We start from the raw sequence: 19,942 nt of genomic DNA on the forward strand, positions 1-19,942 counted from the left end.
AACCAAACAAAACCAGACCCAAAGATCAAAGGAACAAATTAGAAGATGGAGAAATAATCCCAGACCACTAAATCATCTTATCTTTGACAAAGGTGCCAAACAGAGTCATTGGAAAAAAAGCAGCCTCTTTACTAAATGGTGCTGCAAAAACTGGCTGTATACATTCTGAATATTATCTTTCAACATGTAGTAAGCTAAGATCAGAATAGATGAAAGATCTTATATTAAAGCAGAAACATTAAATCTGCTGCAAGATAGAGTAAGTAAAACTCTTAAAGACATTGATGTAAGCAAAGACTTTATGAAGAAAACATGGAATGAACAGCAAAAATCAAAGAGAATTAAGTGAGAATCTCACCCTACTGAAAAACTTTTTAACAGCAAGAGAAATCACTAACAGAGTGAAGAGACAACCCACAACTTGGGAGAAAATGTTTGCCAACTGTTTCTCAGACTAAGTATTACTATTGAGAGCACGAAAAACTAAAAATTTTCAGTCTTCCCAGATTTAAAGACCCAATCCAAAAATGTGCATCTGAGGTGAAATACACAGTTCTCAGATGAAGAAATAAAAACAGCAAATAAATATGTGACAAAATGTTCTGCATCACTCGTCATTTAACAATTGCAAATTAAATAACACTGATAAGTCACCTTGCCCCAGAAAAAATGCCTACTGTCAAGAAATCAAGCAATAACGAATGCTGGAGGGGTTGTGGGGGGAAAAGCAACCCTTCTCCATTGTTGGTGGTATTTTTTAACTTTTAACTTTTTAACTTTCAAATAAAATGGGTTTGGGAGAAAAAACCAGGACTGAGGTCAAGACTTCCAGTGCAAATACTCATCAGACGAGCTGAGGTCAACATTCCAGAAAATAGCCAGCTCCGGAAGCCTCCACCATGTTTCATTGGGGACCCACACTTACAGGTGGGTTTATTTTCTGTAATTATTCTTGGTGGGAAAGACAGGCAGGGGGGCAGGAGCCAATCAGTGATGAAGAGACTGGCTGTAAGAATTGTCCAATCAGGCGGGCCAAGGTAGGCGGTCTCTTCCAGTGTCATGGCGTCAATTGCAAGGCCAGGGCAAAAAAGAGAGCACTAGATGTTTGCTAGACCACTATTTTTTGCTTCTATTCTCTGTGGACTGCTTAGAAAGAACCTGGGAGACCTCCAAACTATGCAATGGTGATGTTATGTGATGGGAGCAGTGAAATGGGGTGGAATCCGGTTGAGACTAGTTAGAAGTGGTGAAAATGGGCCGGGGGTTTACCTCAGTGGCATGAGCACCTGCCTTAAAAGCAGGCAGTCATGAGTTCGATCCCCAGTACCGATAAAAAGGAAAAAGACAAAAAAAAAAAAATAAGTGGTGAGAAGCAGTTGTGCTGTCTAGAGCCTGTGTGCTTAACCTCAGATCCTGAAGTCCTCTAGTGCGAGCAGTGAGTGAGTCATCCTCTGTCCCTTTTACCTCTTGCTGGTGCCAGGACAGTTCTGGGTCCCTAGAACACTGTCGCTACTGTGATACCACCAGGCCACTATGCCATTTTTGAAACCGCCTGCTGCCCTTGCTCCTCCAACTGTCTGGGCCCAGGAAGGGGCATGAGGAGACCCTGATTCCAATGTGCTTTCAAGCAGGGTGCAGGTGTAATAAGCTGGGTCTCTGCCCTCATTCCTGTCAGCAACAAATCTGGAAGCCAGAAGTTTATAAATGTCTGTGCTGCAGGACCTCATAGCCACAACTGCTCTCCTTAAACTTATGCATTTATGTATTTTGTGATCGCCTAAATTTATATTATGTTCTCGTATTTCCATGAAAATGAAAGGTGGAGGCAAAGGTTCTGAGAATTCAAAGATGTGTAGTGATGTGCCTCAGTGGAGGAAGGCTTCCCAAACACTGGATGAACTGCTGTGTATTATAAAGAACAATGCAAAGAATTTCTGAACATACATTATGTGACACATGTGCTCATAGACGATGTTTGGGAGAACAGCCATAGAGGTTTAAATTTTGAGAAGAATGAAGCAGATATAAATGTGTCATCAAGGGCAGAGTAAAGTGTGTTTGCTAAGGACAAATTCCAGAAAGAGCTGCCTGTTAAATTCTCTTTGAAAAATGCCTAAATTTAGTCATTTGCATGAACATATATGCGTGATATCCTTCTGAATGGAAAGGAATATGGGTGTCATCTCTGAATGAAGAGGTGATTTAATAGCTTGGTTGATCATATACATTGTTTAAACATGGAAATGCTCTGCAGTGGACTTTACTAAGTGGTGTAAAGGAGATGCCATAAATTGAAATTGTGCAGGGATATCAATAGCTTAGTCGTGAAATGTTTTCTGCTTAGGGTGGATCAGAGGAGCATGGAAAGGATGTGGAAGTGACTGGCAGGACACAGTGTGCCAATAGCAGGACATACAACAGAGAGGGTCTTCCCTGAAAGTCAGGTAGTTCTTAGGGTAAGCATGAAGTTAAAGTTGTCTTCTGATTTCTTCCTTGAGGTAAAAAACACCTGCTCTGGTATGAATCAGTATTCCACATCCTTGTCAACCCATGAATTCTGTGTTCTTCACTTGAGATCTAATTTTGATTATCTCTAATTATGATCCAGTGTCATGAAGGTGAAATTTGAATTTTTTTGTAACAGCGATTGAACTCATGATCTCAAGCTTGCTAGGTACCTACCTAGGTGTTCATGCTGCTGAGCTAAATACCCAGCTTTGAAATTGTATTCTGTGTACTGTGTATGATATCAACATTGTTCCTCAGAAAATGTTGAATATTGTGGAATTTTTCTATATTATATGGATATAATTTTTAAAGCAAACCAAAGGTGTCCTATGCAGTCACTTTTCAAGTTTCACATTGTCTGTGGGGTGTCTCAGTCAGAGTTTCTCTATTTCAGACAGCTCTGTAACTTAGGCTATCCCCAAACTCAAGGAAGTTCTCCTGCATCAGCCTCCCAACATATATTACTTATATCTGAATGGAGAGTGATCACTTGGTGGCACTGAGCTCTAATTTGAAACTTGTACCTGGTTTCATTGTTTATACATTTTTTACATACAGCAGTTTTCCATGAACATTTGAGTTATTATTTATGTATCATATTTGATGTTATGTTTTGTTCTATGAAACCAAATTTTAATATCAAAATGCTGCTTTAGTATATTAAGAACAAAGGACTCAGTGGCCTAAATGAGATCTGAAGAGATATCATTGTTAGTACATTAAAGTGATTCATGAGATATTTGTCTGGCTCTGTGCTTTATGGATGCTGGCATGCTCTCACTATGAGCTCTGCTTTAGAGACAGTGCACAGGGACTCTTGCAGTGACTCAGCATAAGAATCAGTGCTCCTATTTGGCTGTTACATTAGCTGTGAGTTGCAACAGAGCATTAAATTTGCTGTCTCAAAAAATGTGTATATACCAAAAATTAATCCCCGAGATGTGGAATTAAGATTGGAAGAAATCAGTGTCCATTCAGCTGTTTTGTTTGGTTTTATTTGTTTAGTTTAGTTTTGTTTTATTGAGACAAGTTTTCTCTATGTATATCAGCTAGATTTGAACCCTATATGGAGAACAGAATTGCCCTAACCTCAAAGCAACACTCCTGCCTCAGCCTCTTGAGTGTTCAGATTATAGATATGTGTGTTTTAACCCTAGAAAGTATTGAGGCTTGTAACTTAGCTGTGTTGTAGCTTGGCATAATAGATGCCATCTTGAGCTTTGAATTTAACTAGTGCCCTGTATTTCACCCAGAAAAATGGAAAATTACTCAGTGTTGAAGTTCCAGGAGCAAAGCACAATGAGCTGTACCCAAAGAAAAAAATTAACCTGCTCAACAAAAGAAGCAGAATACAGTTGTCATCCAACCATTATTATAAGATTCTAGCTAAATGATTTCCAACAGGATCTTTTCGTGATTCTATCTTTTAAAACATCTGTAACTTTCCAGTTCAGAGCCTCTTGTTTAGATCCTGATATGGGGGTGGGGGTTCTGTATACAGGTGGTCCTGAGATCAGCTATGAAATTCCACATTTCTCAATTGGGTTCCTATATTGGCTTCCTATATTATTGTTCCCAAACTCAACTCAAGCTGCAGAAACCTTTACTGACACAAGCACACCTCAAGATTAAATGACAGTGCCACTGAAATTAAAGAATAATTGTGAAAAAGAAAGGAGAAAAAAGACAAACACTATGTGCTATAATGCCCACCTATTTTCCCAAATATGAAGAAGCTGAAACAGGAGAATGGGCTTGTGTTCAATGACAGCCTAACCTGCATAGTGAGTGCAAGGCTGCCCAGAACTCCAAAGTGAGAACATGTCTCTAAATCAAAAAACTAAAATGAAAAAAACAACAACAAAGTAGACAGAGAGACTATTGAAAACAAACAAAAATAGAGCTGAGTGAAATTTGACTTATGTAAAATGGGAATTATTGAATGATGCTGGCAGAGGAAAGAAGGCCAGGTAGTGGCATGCAGTGGCATTCAGGAGGCAGTGACAAACACAGGCTTAGGAATGGCATCTATTGTGCTACAGCACAGCAGTGACCTCCTTCCTCCAATACATTTGCAGTTCACTGGAATGAGGACTTCTAAAAGCTCATGGAAATGTTAAACTCAGGGCAAACAAAGAGCTTGAAATTCAGGCTTTGGAACAATGCCTTTAGCAGACATTTCATATTTAAATTGAGATAAGAGAAATATAATCCTGCCCTGCTTGATATCAAATGCACCATTTAATGGCTGACAACATTGAGAAATGAAGACACAAACCAAAAGAAGTTCAAAAATTGTCTTAGAAAAAAAGAGAGAATAGCTCTGAATTTTCAGGAGTGATCTTCAGTGCTTTGGCCACAGTCATATTGTCAGGGCTCATTTATACAGGATAGTCACAATGTGGGCAAACTGTGGGTCTCAAACTACAATCAATCTATAAGCTTGTAGGTGCTTAACTAATATTATTCATCAGGGGAACAAGTCAGCCAGAAAAGGTATGTGTAAAGAGCCAAGGCATTTGTGGGAACAATAGTCCAGTTGTTCTGCTCATTGATTATGGTAATTGATGCCTATCTGAACTTCCTGGAGGAGATGGTAACTTTAGTACATTTCAAGCTGTTGTTTTTCTTTTCAGGAGCATGTAGACATGGTCACTGCATCTTCACTTTCAGGTCTGGGTTTCTTCACCTGTGCCTGTAGCAGTGATTGTTGTGTTTAGTTTTTTGCATTGACTCTTTGAGGTTCCAGTTCCTCTCTGATTGTATATCAATTTCTGTCTAAATTGAAAACCTTTGCTAAAATCACAGTACTATTTGAATGAATAAAGTGAAATATTCATTAATACACACTAGGGATTTAGCTCAGCAGGCAGAAACGACTGCCTGGATAGTGGTAGATTGTAACTTTGATCCCTAGTACCTAAAAAAAAAAGTAATTTAAACTGCAAGGAAAGAAAATAATTGCATTTGTGAAAATGTAGGTTTACAAAATTTATACTACATATGTCAATGGCAAATTAAACATTGTTAATAGTCATATTTAGTATCTAAAGTTGTTGAGGCTGGGGATTGAGCTCAGTGATACAAGGAGCTGCCTAGAGAGCACAAGGTCATGAGTTCAGTCCCTCATACAGAAAAAAAAATCACAGTTGTCAATGATGCAGTGCTATGAGCACATTTATTGAAACTAATACTTGGTATTTGATTGGCTCAATGTTTCTTTTGTGATCTATGAAATACCTGCAGATAACATGGCAACTACAGTGAATGATACACTGTCCCCTATAGGATTGCTATTTTCTGGGTTATTTTTATTTTTTGTTTTCCCACAAACATGAAAGTTGAAAATGTTGGCTGATTCTAACTAGAAACACTGTGATAATCATTTTTTCAATTTAATGATATATTTCCCTATATTCATTAAGAACATGTTATTTGCTACAATTGCTCCAAGTCAAATTGATAAACAATTCTTAAAGTTACAGGCAGCTGAGTTAGTTAGAAATACAGGCAGCCATACTGTGATAAGATGGAATGAACTTCCTGACCTTCTATGTCTGGTATGAGCTTGTGTTCTGTAAAACACAAGAATGAATTTTAGGAACAACAGAGTTGAAGAGCAGAATATATTTATTGAGAGAAAGAAAGTGATAATATTTTGCTCTAAATAGTATATTTTGGAAGTCGAGGTGGAACCAGGGGACTTTTACCTTGAAGTGACTTTCCTTTTCCCTATTCAAGGTACCTGTGGCAAGGAAGGAATCTCAATCAGCTACTTGCATATTAGCAATGACAACTTTAACCACCAACCAAGTCAAAAACTTCTTGTATGCCACCCACACTTTTCCAGAAGAAAAAGCCAGACGCCCAGTAGTCATGGGGTTCTCTCCATATTCTTACAATAAAGGCCATTTTGACTTAATATTCTCTTCTTTACTACACCAAAAATGCTATCATAAAGCTTCTGTCTGGGAGAAACAAGAGGGGTTCTGAGCTGGTAGCAAAGGACTCTGTCTTTTCTAGGAATTTTATAGAATAAAATCGTGTGGTGAGATAGGTTTAAAATGGATTAGATTACTGAAGTTACTGAGGAGATAAATTAGCACAGTAGAGAAGCAGAATATAAGAAATGTAAAATTGGCCTTTTACTTAAACAATGTGGCGAGGAGCCCACAGCCCCCAGGGGTTTGGCTTTTTTTTTTCCAACTGACTATGGGGTTATGGGGTATATGGGACTTTTGACTGGATGTGGTGCTTGAGGGGAGATTGATGTCATGCGAGAGCTGATTGGAATTTTCATTAGAACCCTGGGAAAGAAAGAGGAAGTTGTAATTAAGGAGAATAGAGGAAGTGGCCATATGAATAAGCATCCCTGATTTCACCATCTTGCACTTTGAACTACCACCATGAGGTCCTGTAATTGTTTCTAGGGTAAAACACTTTGAAGTACATCCTTTGATTGGAATGAAGAAATCAAAATAAAGAATGTACTTATTGAGAGAAAAAAAGCTGCCTGAGAGAGATAAGGGGTCCTGAGCAGGTTGCTAAGCACTGTCGTTTCTAGGGACCTTTATGGAGTAAAATCATGTGGTGAAATGAGTTTAAGGTGGGGAAAACTAGGAACTCACAATGTAGATGGGCATAAGATGGGTCAGAGCTATGGTACCCAATAGGGTTATTAAGTTCGGGAAAAGCTGATTAAATTGGGAGCAAAGGGGGAAGCGAGTCACATAGAAAGCAGGCATTCTTAGGCAGCTGTGACTCTTCCCTTAGGGGTTTAGGAGGGTGATATCTGAGTTCCTCAGTATAACAGGAACTATTTAGAATGTCAGTCTTTAGGATAAGGATACATTTCTTTGAATGGTGACTCCTAACTTCCTCAGAGTGCTAGGGAACTATTTAGAATATCTATCCCTAGAATATGGATGAATTTGTTTATCATTTGTCTTGAGCCTTGGCCCATAGCATGAGGTATCAGTCTTCCCCATAGTTGCAAGGTATCTGGTCTCCTGCATTAGCTCCTTGGAGGACCTAGCCTTGGTTCATGTCAAGAGTATTTAAGTAACTCAGGTGCCTGTAACAGTACTTTTTTGAAAATTGATTAGAGATGTCTTGTGCTCTGGGTGAGTGATCTGGGGATGACAATGTGCAATGTATATACCAGTGTTGCCCTCTGATTGACATGTTTTGAAATTCAATTTTAGTTGATGTGCTCTTTTATCCTTGAAATAAAATGGATTTGAAAATTAAAAGCCTGAGGTAATGCTCTTCAGTACAAACACTCCTCTGTGGAGCTGAGTTCACCACTGTAGAAGAATGGCAGCTCCAGAAGTCTCTGCACTACAGTCTACCATTTGGGATCCTCTCTTGCAGGGAGGGGTTCCTTTCCCTGTTTATTGTTGACTCAGAAGGAGGGCAGTAGAGTAGGAGTCAATCAGTGATGAAGGGGCAGGCTATATGAACTGTCCAATCAGGTGGGCCATTGCTGACTGTGAATTCTGTCTCTTCCAGTTTCTCAGCATGATTTATCTGTTCTGAGTATAATACTGGTAGCAAAATGCTTGCTGGATCTCATTTAGTACTTTTGATGTCCTGTGGCCTGATTAGCAAAGATCCTGAGAGATCCTGGAACCATGGAATAGTGAGTTTGTGGATGGGAGCCCAGAAGTAGGGTGGATTGGGTAAAACCAGTTACAAGTATTTAGGAGTAGTTCCGGTGTCTGGAGTCCCAGGTATTTAGTTAGCTTCAGCTCCTGAGGTCCTCCAGCATTGACCATGGGTCATTCACAGTCCCTTTTGTCTCTTGCTGTTGGCAAGGGTGACTTGGGGTCCCCAGTACCCTGGCTTCACTATGACAGCAGTAGACTCAAGTATCATCTTTGAAATTCATTGCTAGCCTGGTAACTCCACAATCTTAGGCACTACAGGAAGTTGGGAAGACCCTGACTATGGTGCTTTTTGTAGCTTGTAGAGCAATAATGAGCTAGGTCTCTGCCCCCTTTCCTCAGAGTAGCAGATCTAGAATGTCCAGAGTTTATTAATGTTTGTAATGCAGGGCCTCATAGCCACAATGGCTCAACTTAAACTTGGGCTTTGTTGTATTTATAGTGATCTCCTCAATTTATACTATGTTCTCATATTTCCATCCTCATGACAGGTAGTGGCAAAGTTCCTGAGAATGCAGAGATGTGTAGTAGTGTGCCTCAGTGGAAAAAGTCTTCCCAAACAACTGGTGAACTCCTGTGTATTATACAGATCAGTGCAAAATAATTTCTGAACATACTTAATTATTTAGGTGGCACCCTTGCTCACAGACTAGGTTTGTGAGAACAGCCATAGAGTTTTGAAGTCTGAGAAAAATGAAGCAAATATGAAAGTGTTATCAAGGACGGGATAAAAATTTGTGAAGGACAAATTCCAGAAAGAGCTACCTGTTAAATTCTCATCGAAAAATTTTGAAATTTAAGCATTTGCATGGACATATACACGTAATATCCTTCTGAATCGAAAGGAATAGGTGTGTCATCTCTGAATTAAGACCTGGTTTAGTGACTTGGTTTTTCATAGACAGTTTAAATATGGAAATGCTCTGCAGTGGAATTTACTAAGTGGTGTAAAGGAGAAGCTCTAAACAGAAATTTTGCAGTGATATCAATAGTTAGGCATGAAGGGTTTCATGCTGAGGATGGATCAGAGGAGTGTGGAAAGGATGTGCAAGTGACTGACAGAATGCAGGAAGCCAATAGCAGGACATACAACAGAGAGGGTCTTCACTGAAATTCAGGTAGTTCTTAGAGTAAGTGTGAAGTTAAAGTTGGGTTCTGATTGCTTCCTTGAGGTGATGAACACCAGCTCTGGCAAAAATCAGTATTTCACATCCTTGTCAACCCATGAATTTTGTGTTCCATACTTGAGATTTAATTTTGATTATCTCTAATTATGCCCCAGTGTCATGAAGGTAAAGTGTGGACTTTTTTTGTACCAAGGATCAAACTCATGACCTATGCTTTCCAGGCAGGTGTTCATGCTACTGAGCTAAATACCCAACTATGAAAGTGTTTTCTTTCTTGTATGGAAGATATCCACATTGTTTCTCAGAAAGTGTTGAATATTGTTGGAATTTTTCCATATTGTATGGCTATAATTTTTAAAACCAAACCAAAGGTGTCTTATGCAGTCTCTTTTCAAGTTTCAGTTTGTCTGTGGGGTGTCACAGTCAGGGTTTCTCTATGTTAGACAGCTCTGTAACTTAGGATAGCCCCAAATTCACGGAAGAAGTCCTTCACGAGCCTCGCAAGATATATTCCTTATATCTGAATTGAAAGTGAATGCTTGGTGACAGTGAGCTATAAATCACAGGTTGGGCCTGGTTCCATTTTACATAGTTATTTTTTAAAAACAGCATTTTCTACTAACATTTGAGTTATTATTTGTGTACCATATTGGATGTTATTTATGTTTTGTTCTATGAAACCAAATTCATGTTTCAAAATGCTGCTGAAGTATATTAAGAACAAAGTACTCACTGGCCTAAATGAGATTTGAAGAGACATTATCTTCAGCCTATCAAAGTGATTGATGAGTTTTTTTTTTCTTTTTTTAAATTTTGAAAGTGGTAAAATACAACAGAACAAGGCAGAATAAGGCCAACTAAGATCATACAGTGAAATTGGTACACAACTTCACAACTGGTCACTGCGATAACAGTAATAGTTATCACAGTATATTTTATTATCTTTATAATAGTTGTTCTTTTTTTTTGTCTTTCTTCCTTTTTATTAGTACCAGGGATCGAGCCCATGACTGTCTGCTTCCAAGGCAGTTGCTTATGCCGCTGAGCTAAATCCCCAGCCCCAATAGTTTTTCTTTCAAACACGTATATCAAAATGAGATGAAATACCGAACATTATAGTACTTATCAAAACAGAATATTGAATAGAGCAATACCATTAATCAGAAAAGAGCAAAACAGAAATAAAAACATTCACCTTCAAAGAGATAGTAGAAGGAAGTCCCCCTTATTTGTTATGGTCTGCTTCCCAGGAGACACTCAGATTTCTGGTTCCCATTTGCTAATGGGGGTTGACAGGAGAAGAGGGGTAGGGAAGTGGGATGTTTGATTCTAGGCTGTGCATCAGTAGGTTCACTATTGCTTAGTAGGGAGACAGGCCAGTTGTTTGGTTTCACAGCGTCCTAAGTTCCCACATGGTGTGGATCTCAGGAGGTGCTGCTTGTTCTCCCCCTGGAAGGGCAGCATTCTGCCAGAGCTCCACCACTTACCAGGGAGAAGTGGTGCTTGCTTGCCTTCCAAGTGTCCTAAATTCCAGCATGACATGGATCTCAGGAGCTGCTGCTGGTTTGCCCCCTGGATGGGCCACAGTCTGCCACACCTCCACCACTTACCAGGGAAGGAAGGTGCTTGCTTGGCTTCCCAGTTGATTGAGGGGATATTTTTCTGCCTCTGTGGTTTGTGGATGCTGGTCCTGCAGGCTTCTCACTGTGAGCTCTGCATTAGAGACAGTACACAGGGAATATTGCAGTGACTCAGCACAAGAATCAGTGCTCCTATTTCACTGTTACATTAGCAGTGAGTTGCAATCTATCATCAAATTTGCTGTCTTCAATAATGTGTATATACACAAAATTAATGACCAAGACTTGGATTTAAATTTGAAGAAATCAGTCTTCATTCAGCTGTTTAGTTTGGTTGTATTTGTTTAGTTTTGTTTTGTTTTATTGAGACAAGCTTTCTATATGTATATCAGCTAGATTTGAACACCCTATGGAGTCTGGAATTGCCCTGAACTCACTGAAACCATCCTGCCTCAGCCTTTTGAGTGCTGGCATTATAGATATATACCACCACACTTTGCTTTTGATTCAGATTTGTAAGAGAGAATTTAAGATATCCCAAACCTGGTGTCTCAACCTTCATGTGAGAAATATATGTATGATCTTTTAGGAGGTGGTGAACTTTGAGGATGTGGTCGTGAACTTCAGCAATGAGGAGTGGACTTTGCTGAGTCCATCCCAAAAGAACCTCTACAGAGATGTGATGGGCGAAACCTTTAGGAACATGACTGCAATAGGTAATGACAAAATACTTTTGTCACTCATGCTGTCAGAATGTTGTATGTCGCTGTTTCATTAAAAACAATGTGAAAATATTTTTAAAAATAGTTCAGACCTGGACACATTATATCATAACTCTAAACAAAATCTATTAATTTGTATGTATTATTCTAATGAGCACTGGTATTTGTATGTCTACAATTCAGGAGGACTTGGGGATATCCAGGAAGCTGAAAAAGAATGCAAAATTTACTGGAGATACTTAAGGTAATTCCCACTCATAAGGAGAAGGAATGTTCCTGAGTAATTAGTGAGTCAGCAGAAAAATACCGCCAAAGAAATGAGGCACCATTCAATTTATTGTCAGTAATATTCTCTGAAGACGTATAAGCTAGGGTATGTATAATGAGTGGATTAAATCAAGAAAATGTATGACATTGCATATAGATGTGTATGAAAGGCATACACTTTGAGTTATGACATTCTCTCTTCAGTTTTTCTACCCATATATATATATATGTGAATACAACACATTCATCATCTAAAAATTGCTAAGATTGCAATAGAATTTGCAATAAAATGGAGTTCTTGTGTTTCCAAGCCATGCTCTGAAGAATCAGCCATTCTGACTAAAATTCTTAGAAGGCTGCTAGAATGTTAAGTGCACTCATTCTGAATATCAGTGTGCAGTTGTCTCTAGAAATTGATCCCATCATACTTGTCTTGGATATATTTTTAAAAATTCAAAATGCACATAAAATACTGATACATGCTTACTCATATACAAAGCAGATCAAGTTATAATAGATCAGGCCTTGATGAAGCTTAGCTACCTATCACTGGATTTGTGGAGAAGGAAAGTGTTAATAGACTCTTTGTGATTGTGCATTCTTGTAAATCCAGCACACTAGGAGTCACATTTTGCAGAATTGCACATTTAAGTTCAAACGTCACAGCTTAATGATCAGCGAAATTCTCTTAAAACATATTTAAAAAGCTATAGATTTTATGATAATAGCTGTTGTTCATGCCCAGCACGGAAAAGAAAAAATGTGTTACATAATGTCAAAAAAAACAAATAATATAATGTCATTTGCCATAAGAAATAGGTGGTTCTTTCTCCCATCAATTTGATGAAATAGCTCAGCTATGAAACCTAAAAGTTCACAGGGTTTCTCTTACATGAGAAACCAAAATATAAATTGTGGAATGAAATGAAAGAGTTAATAGAGAAAAATAAGACTGACCATATGGAAAAGGGAACTACAGGTTAAGGACAGAAGGGAGATTGTGATGGTGAAACATATCATAATGATTTGTATGTGATACACATATGTATCCATGCCCAAAGTGAAGATAAAGATTCTGCATTTCAAAAGGTACCAAATTTTAAGATTTCCAAATGTGTACCAGTCTTTTGGGAATGGTTGTTTTCAACATATCTTACAAGGCCATTCTGTTGCTTCATGGTCAGAATTTCTTAGCAGGCATTAAAAACAGAACTTCACATTAATGCAGTCATGAAACTGAGACCCATTTCACTGTGAATGTTTCTTTTTTATTTAATGTAAGGAAAGACTAAAAAAACCAAAATAAGTAGAAATGATACCACTTTCAAAGTGAAAATAAGCAGTAAGAAATCTAAAGACAGTGATTACATATGCTGCTCATAGAAATAGTTAATGAAATACAAAAGTGAAACATACGATGTGGGGATTCAAACAGCGAGACTATAAACAATTTTGTTCAAATCTCCAATAAAAACTTAGTAATATGGTTATCAATCCTATATGTGATTTTTTTTTTTTTACAGAAATGACAAGCTAGGGAAATCCTATGGACGTACATCTTGGAATCAGTGTAGAGAAGTATTCCTTTGTACTGCAGAAGGTAATGTGAATGTGAAAGAAGCAGAAACACACCACAATGTTCAGATCCATGAAAAATATGGCACTAGGGAGAAATCCTATGTATGTCAGCAATGTGGAAAAGGGTTCACCAAATCTCGACATTGTAAGCAACATGAAAGAATTCACACTGGAGTGAAACCATATGTATGTAAGAAATGTGGGAAAGCTTTTAACACATGGACAAATTGTAAAATACATGAAAGAATTCACACTGGAGAGAAACCCTATGTATGTAAGCAGTGTGGGAAAGCTTTTGAGAAACGGGCAAACTGTAAAATACATGAAAGAATTCACACTGGAGAGAAACCCTATGTGTGTAAGCAATGTGGGAAAGGTTTCACACAACATGGAACTTGTAAGCAACATGAAAGAATTCACACTGGTGAGAAACCATATGTATGTAAGCAATGTGGGGAAACTTTTACCCGACATGGACTTTGTAAGCAACATGAAAGAATTCACACTGGAGAGAAACCATATGTATGTAAGCAATGTGGAAAAGCTTTTAATGCATGGGGAATTTTTAAGAATCATGAAAGAATTCACACTGGAGAGAAACCCTATGTATGTAAGCAATGTGGGAAAGGTTTTACCCGACATGGAAATTGTAAGAAACATGAAAGTATTCACACTGAAGAGAAACCATATTTATGTGAGCAATGTGGAAAAGCTTTTAACACACGTGCGCATTGTAAGGTTCATGAAAGAATTCACACTGGAGTGAAACCATATGTATGTAAGCAATGTGGGAAAGCTTTTAACACATGGACAAATTGTAAAACACATGAACGAATTCACACTGGAGAGAAACCCTATGTATGTAAGCAATGTGGGAAAGCTTTTAACACATGGGGAGATTTTAAGAAACATGAAAGAATTCACACTGGAGAGAAACCCTATGTATGTAAGGAATGTGGGAAAGCTTTTAGCACACGGGCAAATTGTAAAATACATGAAAGAATTCACACTGGAGAGAAACCCTACGTATGTAAGCAATGTGGGAAAGCTTTTAACACACGGGCAAACTGTAAAATACATGAAAGAATTCACACTGGAGAGAAACCCTATGTATGTAAGCAATGTGGGAAAGCTTTTACCCAACATGGACATTGTAAGCAACATGAAAGATCACATTCAAGGTAGAACCAGTGTATATAAGCATCATGAGAATTTTTTGAGCACAAGTACATATTGCATAATGAATGAAAAACTTCACACTGGGCAGAAAACTTATATATGTAAGGAATGTGGGAAAGGTTTCAGCAGAAATGCTCATTGTCCAATACATGAAAAAATTTACAATGTTGAGAAACCCTGTTTATGTGAAGAATGTGGGAAAGCTTTCACCACACATGGATTTTGTAAAATACATCAATGACTCCACTCTGGTGAGAAAACCTATGTATATAACAATGTGGCAAAACTTTTACCACATACAGTCATTGCAAAACACATGAAAGAATTCACACTGGGAAGAACCACTGGCTATGTAAGCATGTGGAGACACTTTCAGCAGCCAGATTGTAAGTGAAATGCATGAAGAAGCTCACACAAGAGATAAATCCTATGTGTTATGGGAATACTCTCAACACACATGATCATTTTTACATATCTGAAAGAGTTCACTTTATCCTATGTGCATTAACAATGTGAGAAATATGGCAATCCATGTTTGTTGTTAAATACATAGAAAAAGCGGCACTCTTCAGACAGTTTAAATCTAAGTTTACTTTAAAAATTCCAAGTAGACCTGAAGAAATAATCAATACAGAAGTTTGATATCAATATTTCTTCAGAAATGACAAATCTGAAGTGGAGCTCTACTCTAGTACATATTTTTTATAGTTTTCAGTTAATCACTTATACCTCTTTAGATTTTTTAAAGTGTCTTTGTGCTTCAACATGGCATCTTGTAATTAAACATGGTAAACTGAAATGGGCTTTTCACTTTCAAGTATAAATAGTGTCTATGTACTTAATATTTTGTCTTTAAACCTTAATTTTTATATTTTTGGTGAATTATTTTTATTTAAAGAAAAAAACCAAAAAGTGTAGAAATAATACAGAAGTTCTGAAAAATAAACAGTAAGAAATCACTAGTTGATTAGTTAAATATTATCATCTTTGAAGTAATTGTTCAAGTTGCAAAATTAAAGCATACAAAGTGATATTCAAATAATGACACTGCAAACAGTTCACGTCAGTGATGCAACAAAAACTTATTAATATGTTTATCTGTTCTACAAACTTGTTTTTTTATCTTAAAGATGGTAAGATTAAATATGACAAAACAGAACAGTTCATAAGGAAACAAGTTAAGGAAATACAGGTTTCAAAGCAAGTCCACTGAGATGTTCATTTTCTATCTTACTGTCTTTAGTTTTCTTCAAAATAGTTGTTCCCATCTTTAAAAGCATTGAATATATACCTAACATTATAGAACTAATCAAATAATTACAGGATGATAAAGGCTTCTTTGATCTTCAAGACTGATTTTGGGGAAGTTGATAATGATTACCATAATGTGTCTCATTCTCTTCATAGTAGATGTCTTTATTTTTATGCATGCTGAAATTGAACATAAGAGACTAAACTAATATCACTCTGAACAGTGAATAATAGTATCCTGAGAAGGAGAAAGGTGAGGAATTGCCTAAATAAAGAAGGCAGAGCACATTGTTAAAAGTGTATCAGGATTTAAAAGCTACAGTAGTTCTGTTGCTCTGTTTAGTTTGATTATATTTTGTTCTGGTCTATCTACTCATACTAGATTTGAGGGTACAGAGACATAACCCAAAAATGGCAGGTTATACCATGATGGTAATTGTCCTTAATTTCCTATTAACTAAAACTGAAATCGTGTATTACTTACATTGTCTTACTATGAATGATCTTATTTTAAGCTGGTTTGTTTGAATGTTATTTGGCCTTGACTGATTTTATTCACATTTGGTATGATTGCTGGTATCAAGTCCAAGAGTAGAGGCAACTACTCTGAAGATGATAAGATGTGAAAGATATATATTGGGGGGGCTGGGGATTTAGCTCAGTGGCTTAAGCCCCTGCCTGGCAAGTGTGAGGTTGTCAGTTTGATCCCCAGTACCAAAAAATAAATAAATAAAAGATATAAATTCCAGGTTTAATTTTTTTATTTAAGGAGAAAAAAAGAACATGAAAAAGCAAAGCAGTAAAGGGATACAAATAATACAGAATTTCAATTATAAAATACAGTAAGAAATCACTAGTTAATAGGTTACATATTGTCTTCTTAGAAACAGTTGTCCAAATTATAAAAATTAAAGCATATAAACTGAACATTCCTACAGGGAGACTGCAGACAATTCTGTTCAATGATCCAACAAAAGCTCAGTAATATGGTTTTCCTTCCTACACACTCAAACAGGCACTTACTTCCCTTAGACCACCTTCCTTTCCTCTCTTCTTCACAATAACAATTACACTTTTAGGTTTTTTTTACTCCCATAGTCCTTATTACTTTTTTTGAAGACAATAAGATCTCAAGTGAGTTAACAAAACAGAGTTGGTTAAAACATAAGGATGGGCATAGTACTTGATGCAAAAATAGAATATCAGGTGATCAAAAATGGTTACCACTGTGCCTCTTGCTATTTTTAAAAAGTTTCCTATATCATCAGGTATAATAGAATTGATCAAAACGTTACAGAACAAGACCAATAAAATCTACACTGGAAACCTTACAGAATTTCAAAAGAAGATAATAGTCAAACCATAATGGGCATCATAGTAAATCTTATTGCCTACAAAGTGGTTGCCTATACTCTTAAACTTGATACTATCAAACAAAATAGAATATAGTAAAATCAGGCAGAACAAGATGGGGAGAGCAATACTGGGGTTTAAATCAGGTTAATAGGAAAACAAAAAAAGTTACTATAATACATCCCACTATTTTTTAATTTAGTTTTCCTTTAATTGAAGAAAAATAGAATAATTTTTTTTAAAAGGGTGGAGATCGAGATAAAAGAGACATTGTAGTAGAACAACACAGGTCAGAACTAAACAATTAAAGCATCATTTGGTTTCACCACCAGGTAATCTAACATAATAGTAGTCACCATAGTGCCTCTTTCCTTGAATTGTTTGAGTATAACTTCGTATACTATAGAATCAATCAAATCAAGACAGTGTGAAGCCATTCAATACAATGAAAGAATTACAGGATATTTAGAGCCAGTTAACAGAAAATGAACAACGATTTCTATATTATCTCTTTGGCTGTAAAAAATTGTTTTATATTATCACAGTAAAATATATTAAGATACAACATGTTAAATCCAGTGGAAACATGTACAACAACTTGATCGGAGTTCCAAAGGAGATGATATTAAATCAGCACTAGCTTTTATGATGTGTTATTTTCTTCAGAACAGCTATTTTCGGTACTAAAATCGAAAAACCCAGGGCAAAACCATTGCACTTAATGAGTGAAAACATTATATGGATTCAAACCAATATGATTGGGTATCATGATTACCACATACTTCTATGTATTATCATTTCTTATACTAGGGAATATATTTGGTATTTATACATGTGAGTTTGATTTATTTCACTTATGAGTATGGTCTCAGTCTGTGTCCATTTATTTATATGTCAATGTGATCATTCTTTATAGCTGAGTAGTTCTCCATTGTATAAAAACACCATAATTTTTTATCCATTCCTCAGTTGATAGACACTTAGGTTGTTTCCAAGATCTGGCTATTACAAACTGTGCTGGAATAAAAATGGGGGCACATATATCACTGTGGAATGATACTTTCAGTTCTTCTGTGAATATGCCTAGAAGTAGAATAGCTGGGTCAAAAGGTGCTTCCAGTTCCAGCTTTCTGAGAAATCTCCAGACTGAGCTCCACAATGGTTGTACCAGTCTACACTCCCACCAAAAGTGCAGGAGAGTTCCTTTGTCCCAACAGCGTCTCCAACATTTGTTGTTGGTGGTTTTCTTGATCTTGGCCATTCTTTCAGGAGTGAGATGAAATCTCAGTGTGGTTTTAATTTGCATTTCTCTAATGACCAACCATAATGAACATTTTTTCATGTATTTATTTGCCATTTGTATTTCTTCATCTCAAAATTGTTTATTCATCTCAGATGCTCATTTTTGGATTGGGTCTTTGAATTTTGGTGGTCTCCTTTTCAAAAATGCTTTATATGTTGTAGACAGAAGTCCTTTGTCTGAGGGGTAGTTCACTAAGATTTTTTTCCCAGTTTGTGGGTTTTCTTTTCACTATACTGGAGATTTCATTTGATGTGCAGAAACTTTTGAATAAGAGGTGATCCCAATTATTGATTCTGGGAAGCATTTCCCATGCGGTTTGAGTCCTGTTCATCAATTCTCTACCTACTCCTATGTCTTCAAGGTTTTTACCCAATTTGTCTTCCAATAGATTTAGTGTTTCTGTTTTAATATTCAGATCATTGATCCATTTAGATTTTACTTTAGTACATGGTGATAGGCATGGGTCTAGTTTTAGTTTTAGGCATATGGAGAGCCAGTTTTTCACCACCATTTATTAAAGACAATGTCATTCTTCCAGTGAACATGTTTGGCCCCTTTATCAAAATAAGGTACTTGAGTGTGTTTGTAGTTGTGGTTGTATCTTCTCATCTATTCCACTGATCTTCGGCTCTGTTTTGGTTCCAGTACCATGTTGATTTTACTACAGTTGCTTTGTAGTATAACTTCAAATCAGGGATTGTTGTACCTCCTGCCTTGCTTTTGTTGCCTCTAACTCTGCTTGCTATTCTTGGTTTCTTCTCATTCCAGATGAATTTTATGGGTGATTTCTCAAGCTCTATGAAGTATGTTGATGGTATTTTTATCGGGATTGCATTGCATCTGTATAAAAGTTTTGGGAGAATGGCCATTTTCACATTATTTATTCTTCCTATCCATGAGCAAGGGATGTCTTTCCATTTTCTGAGATCATCTTCAATTTCATTTTTCAGTGTGTTATAATTTTCCCTGTATAGACCTTTCACTTCTTTCGTGAGAGTATTTCCTAAATATTTCATTTTCTTGGTTGCTAGTGTGAAGGGTGTGGCCTCTCTTATTTCTGTCTCTGTGACTTTGTTGTTAGTGTATAGGAATGCTATTGATTTTTGAGTATTGATTCTGTATCTAGCTACATTACTGAATTTATTTATTATATCTAGGAGTCTTTCAGTGGAACTTCGGGGATCTTCTATATAAAGTATCATGTCATCTGCAAATAATCATAATTTAACTTCTTCTTTTCCTATCTTTATGCCTTTTATTTCTCTCTTTTTTCTAATTGTTCTGGCCAGTATTTCCAGTACTATATTAAATAGGAGCTGTGATAAAGGACATCCTTGTCTTGTGCCTGATTTTAAAGTAAAGGCCTTCAGATTTTGACCATTTAGTATGGTACTGGCTGTTGTTTTGT

General features: G+C 36.9%; 1 protein-coding gene across 1 annotated transcript in view; it reads left to right on the forward strand.

The window, feature by feature from the left end:
• LOC134474492 (zinc finger protein 709-like) overlaps positions 1 to 19,319 on the forward strand; it is a 79,296-nt gene extending 59,977 nt beyond the window's left edge. The window contains exons 2-3 of the mRNA XM_063242664.1: positions 13,414 to 14,520; positions 19,303 to 19,319. Of these exons, the coding sequence (XP_063098734.1) occupies positions 13,414 to 14,520; positions 19,303 to 19,319 (1,124 nt within the window). The remainder of the gene's footprint in view (positions 1 to 13,413; positions 14,521 to 19,302) is intronic.
• The last annotated feature ends 623 nt before the right edge of the window (positions 19,320 to 19,942 follow it).

The sequence above is a fragment of the Cavia porcellus genome, unplaced genomic scaffold (genome assembly GCF_034190915.1).
Source record: "Cavia porcellus strain 051 isolate PalLab524CR breed Dunkin Hartley unplaced genomic scaffold, mCavPor4.1 scaffold_32, whole genome shotgun sequence".
Taxonomy (NCBI): Eukaryota; Metazoa; Chordata; class Mammalia; order Rodentia; family Caviidae; genus Cavia; species Cavia porcellus.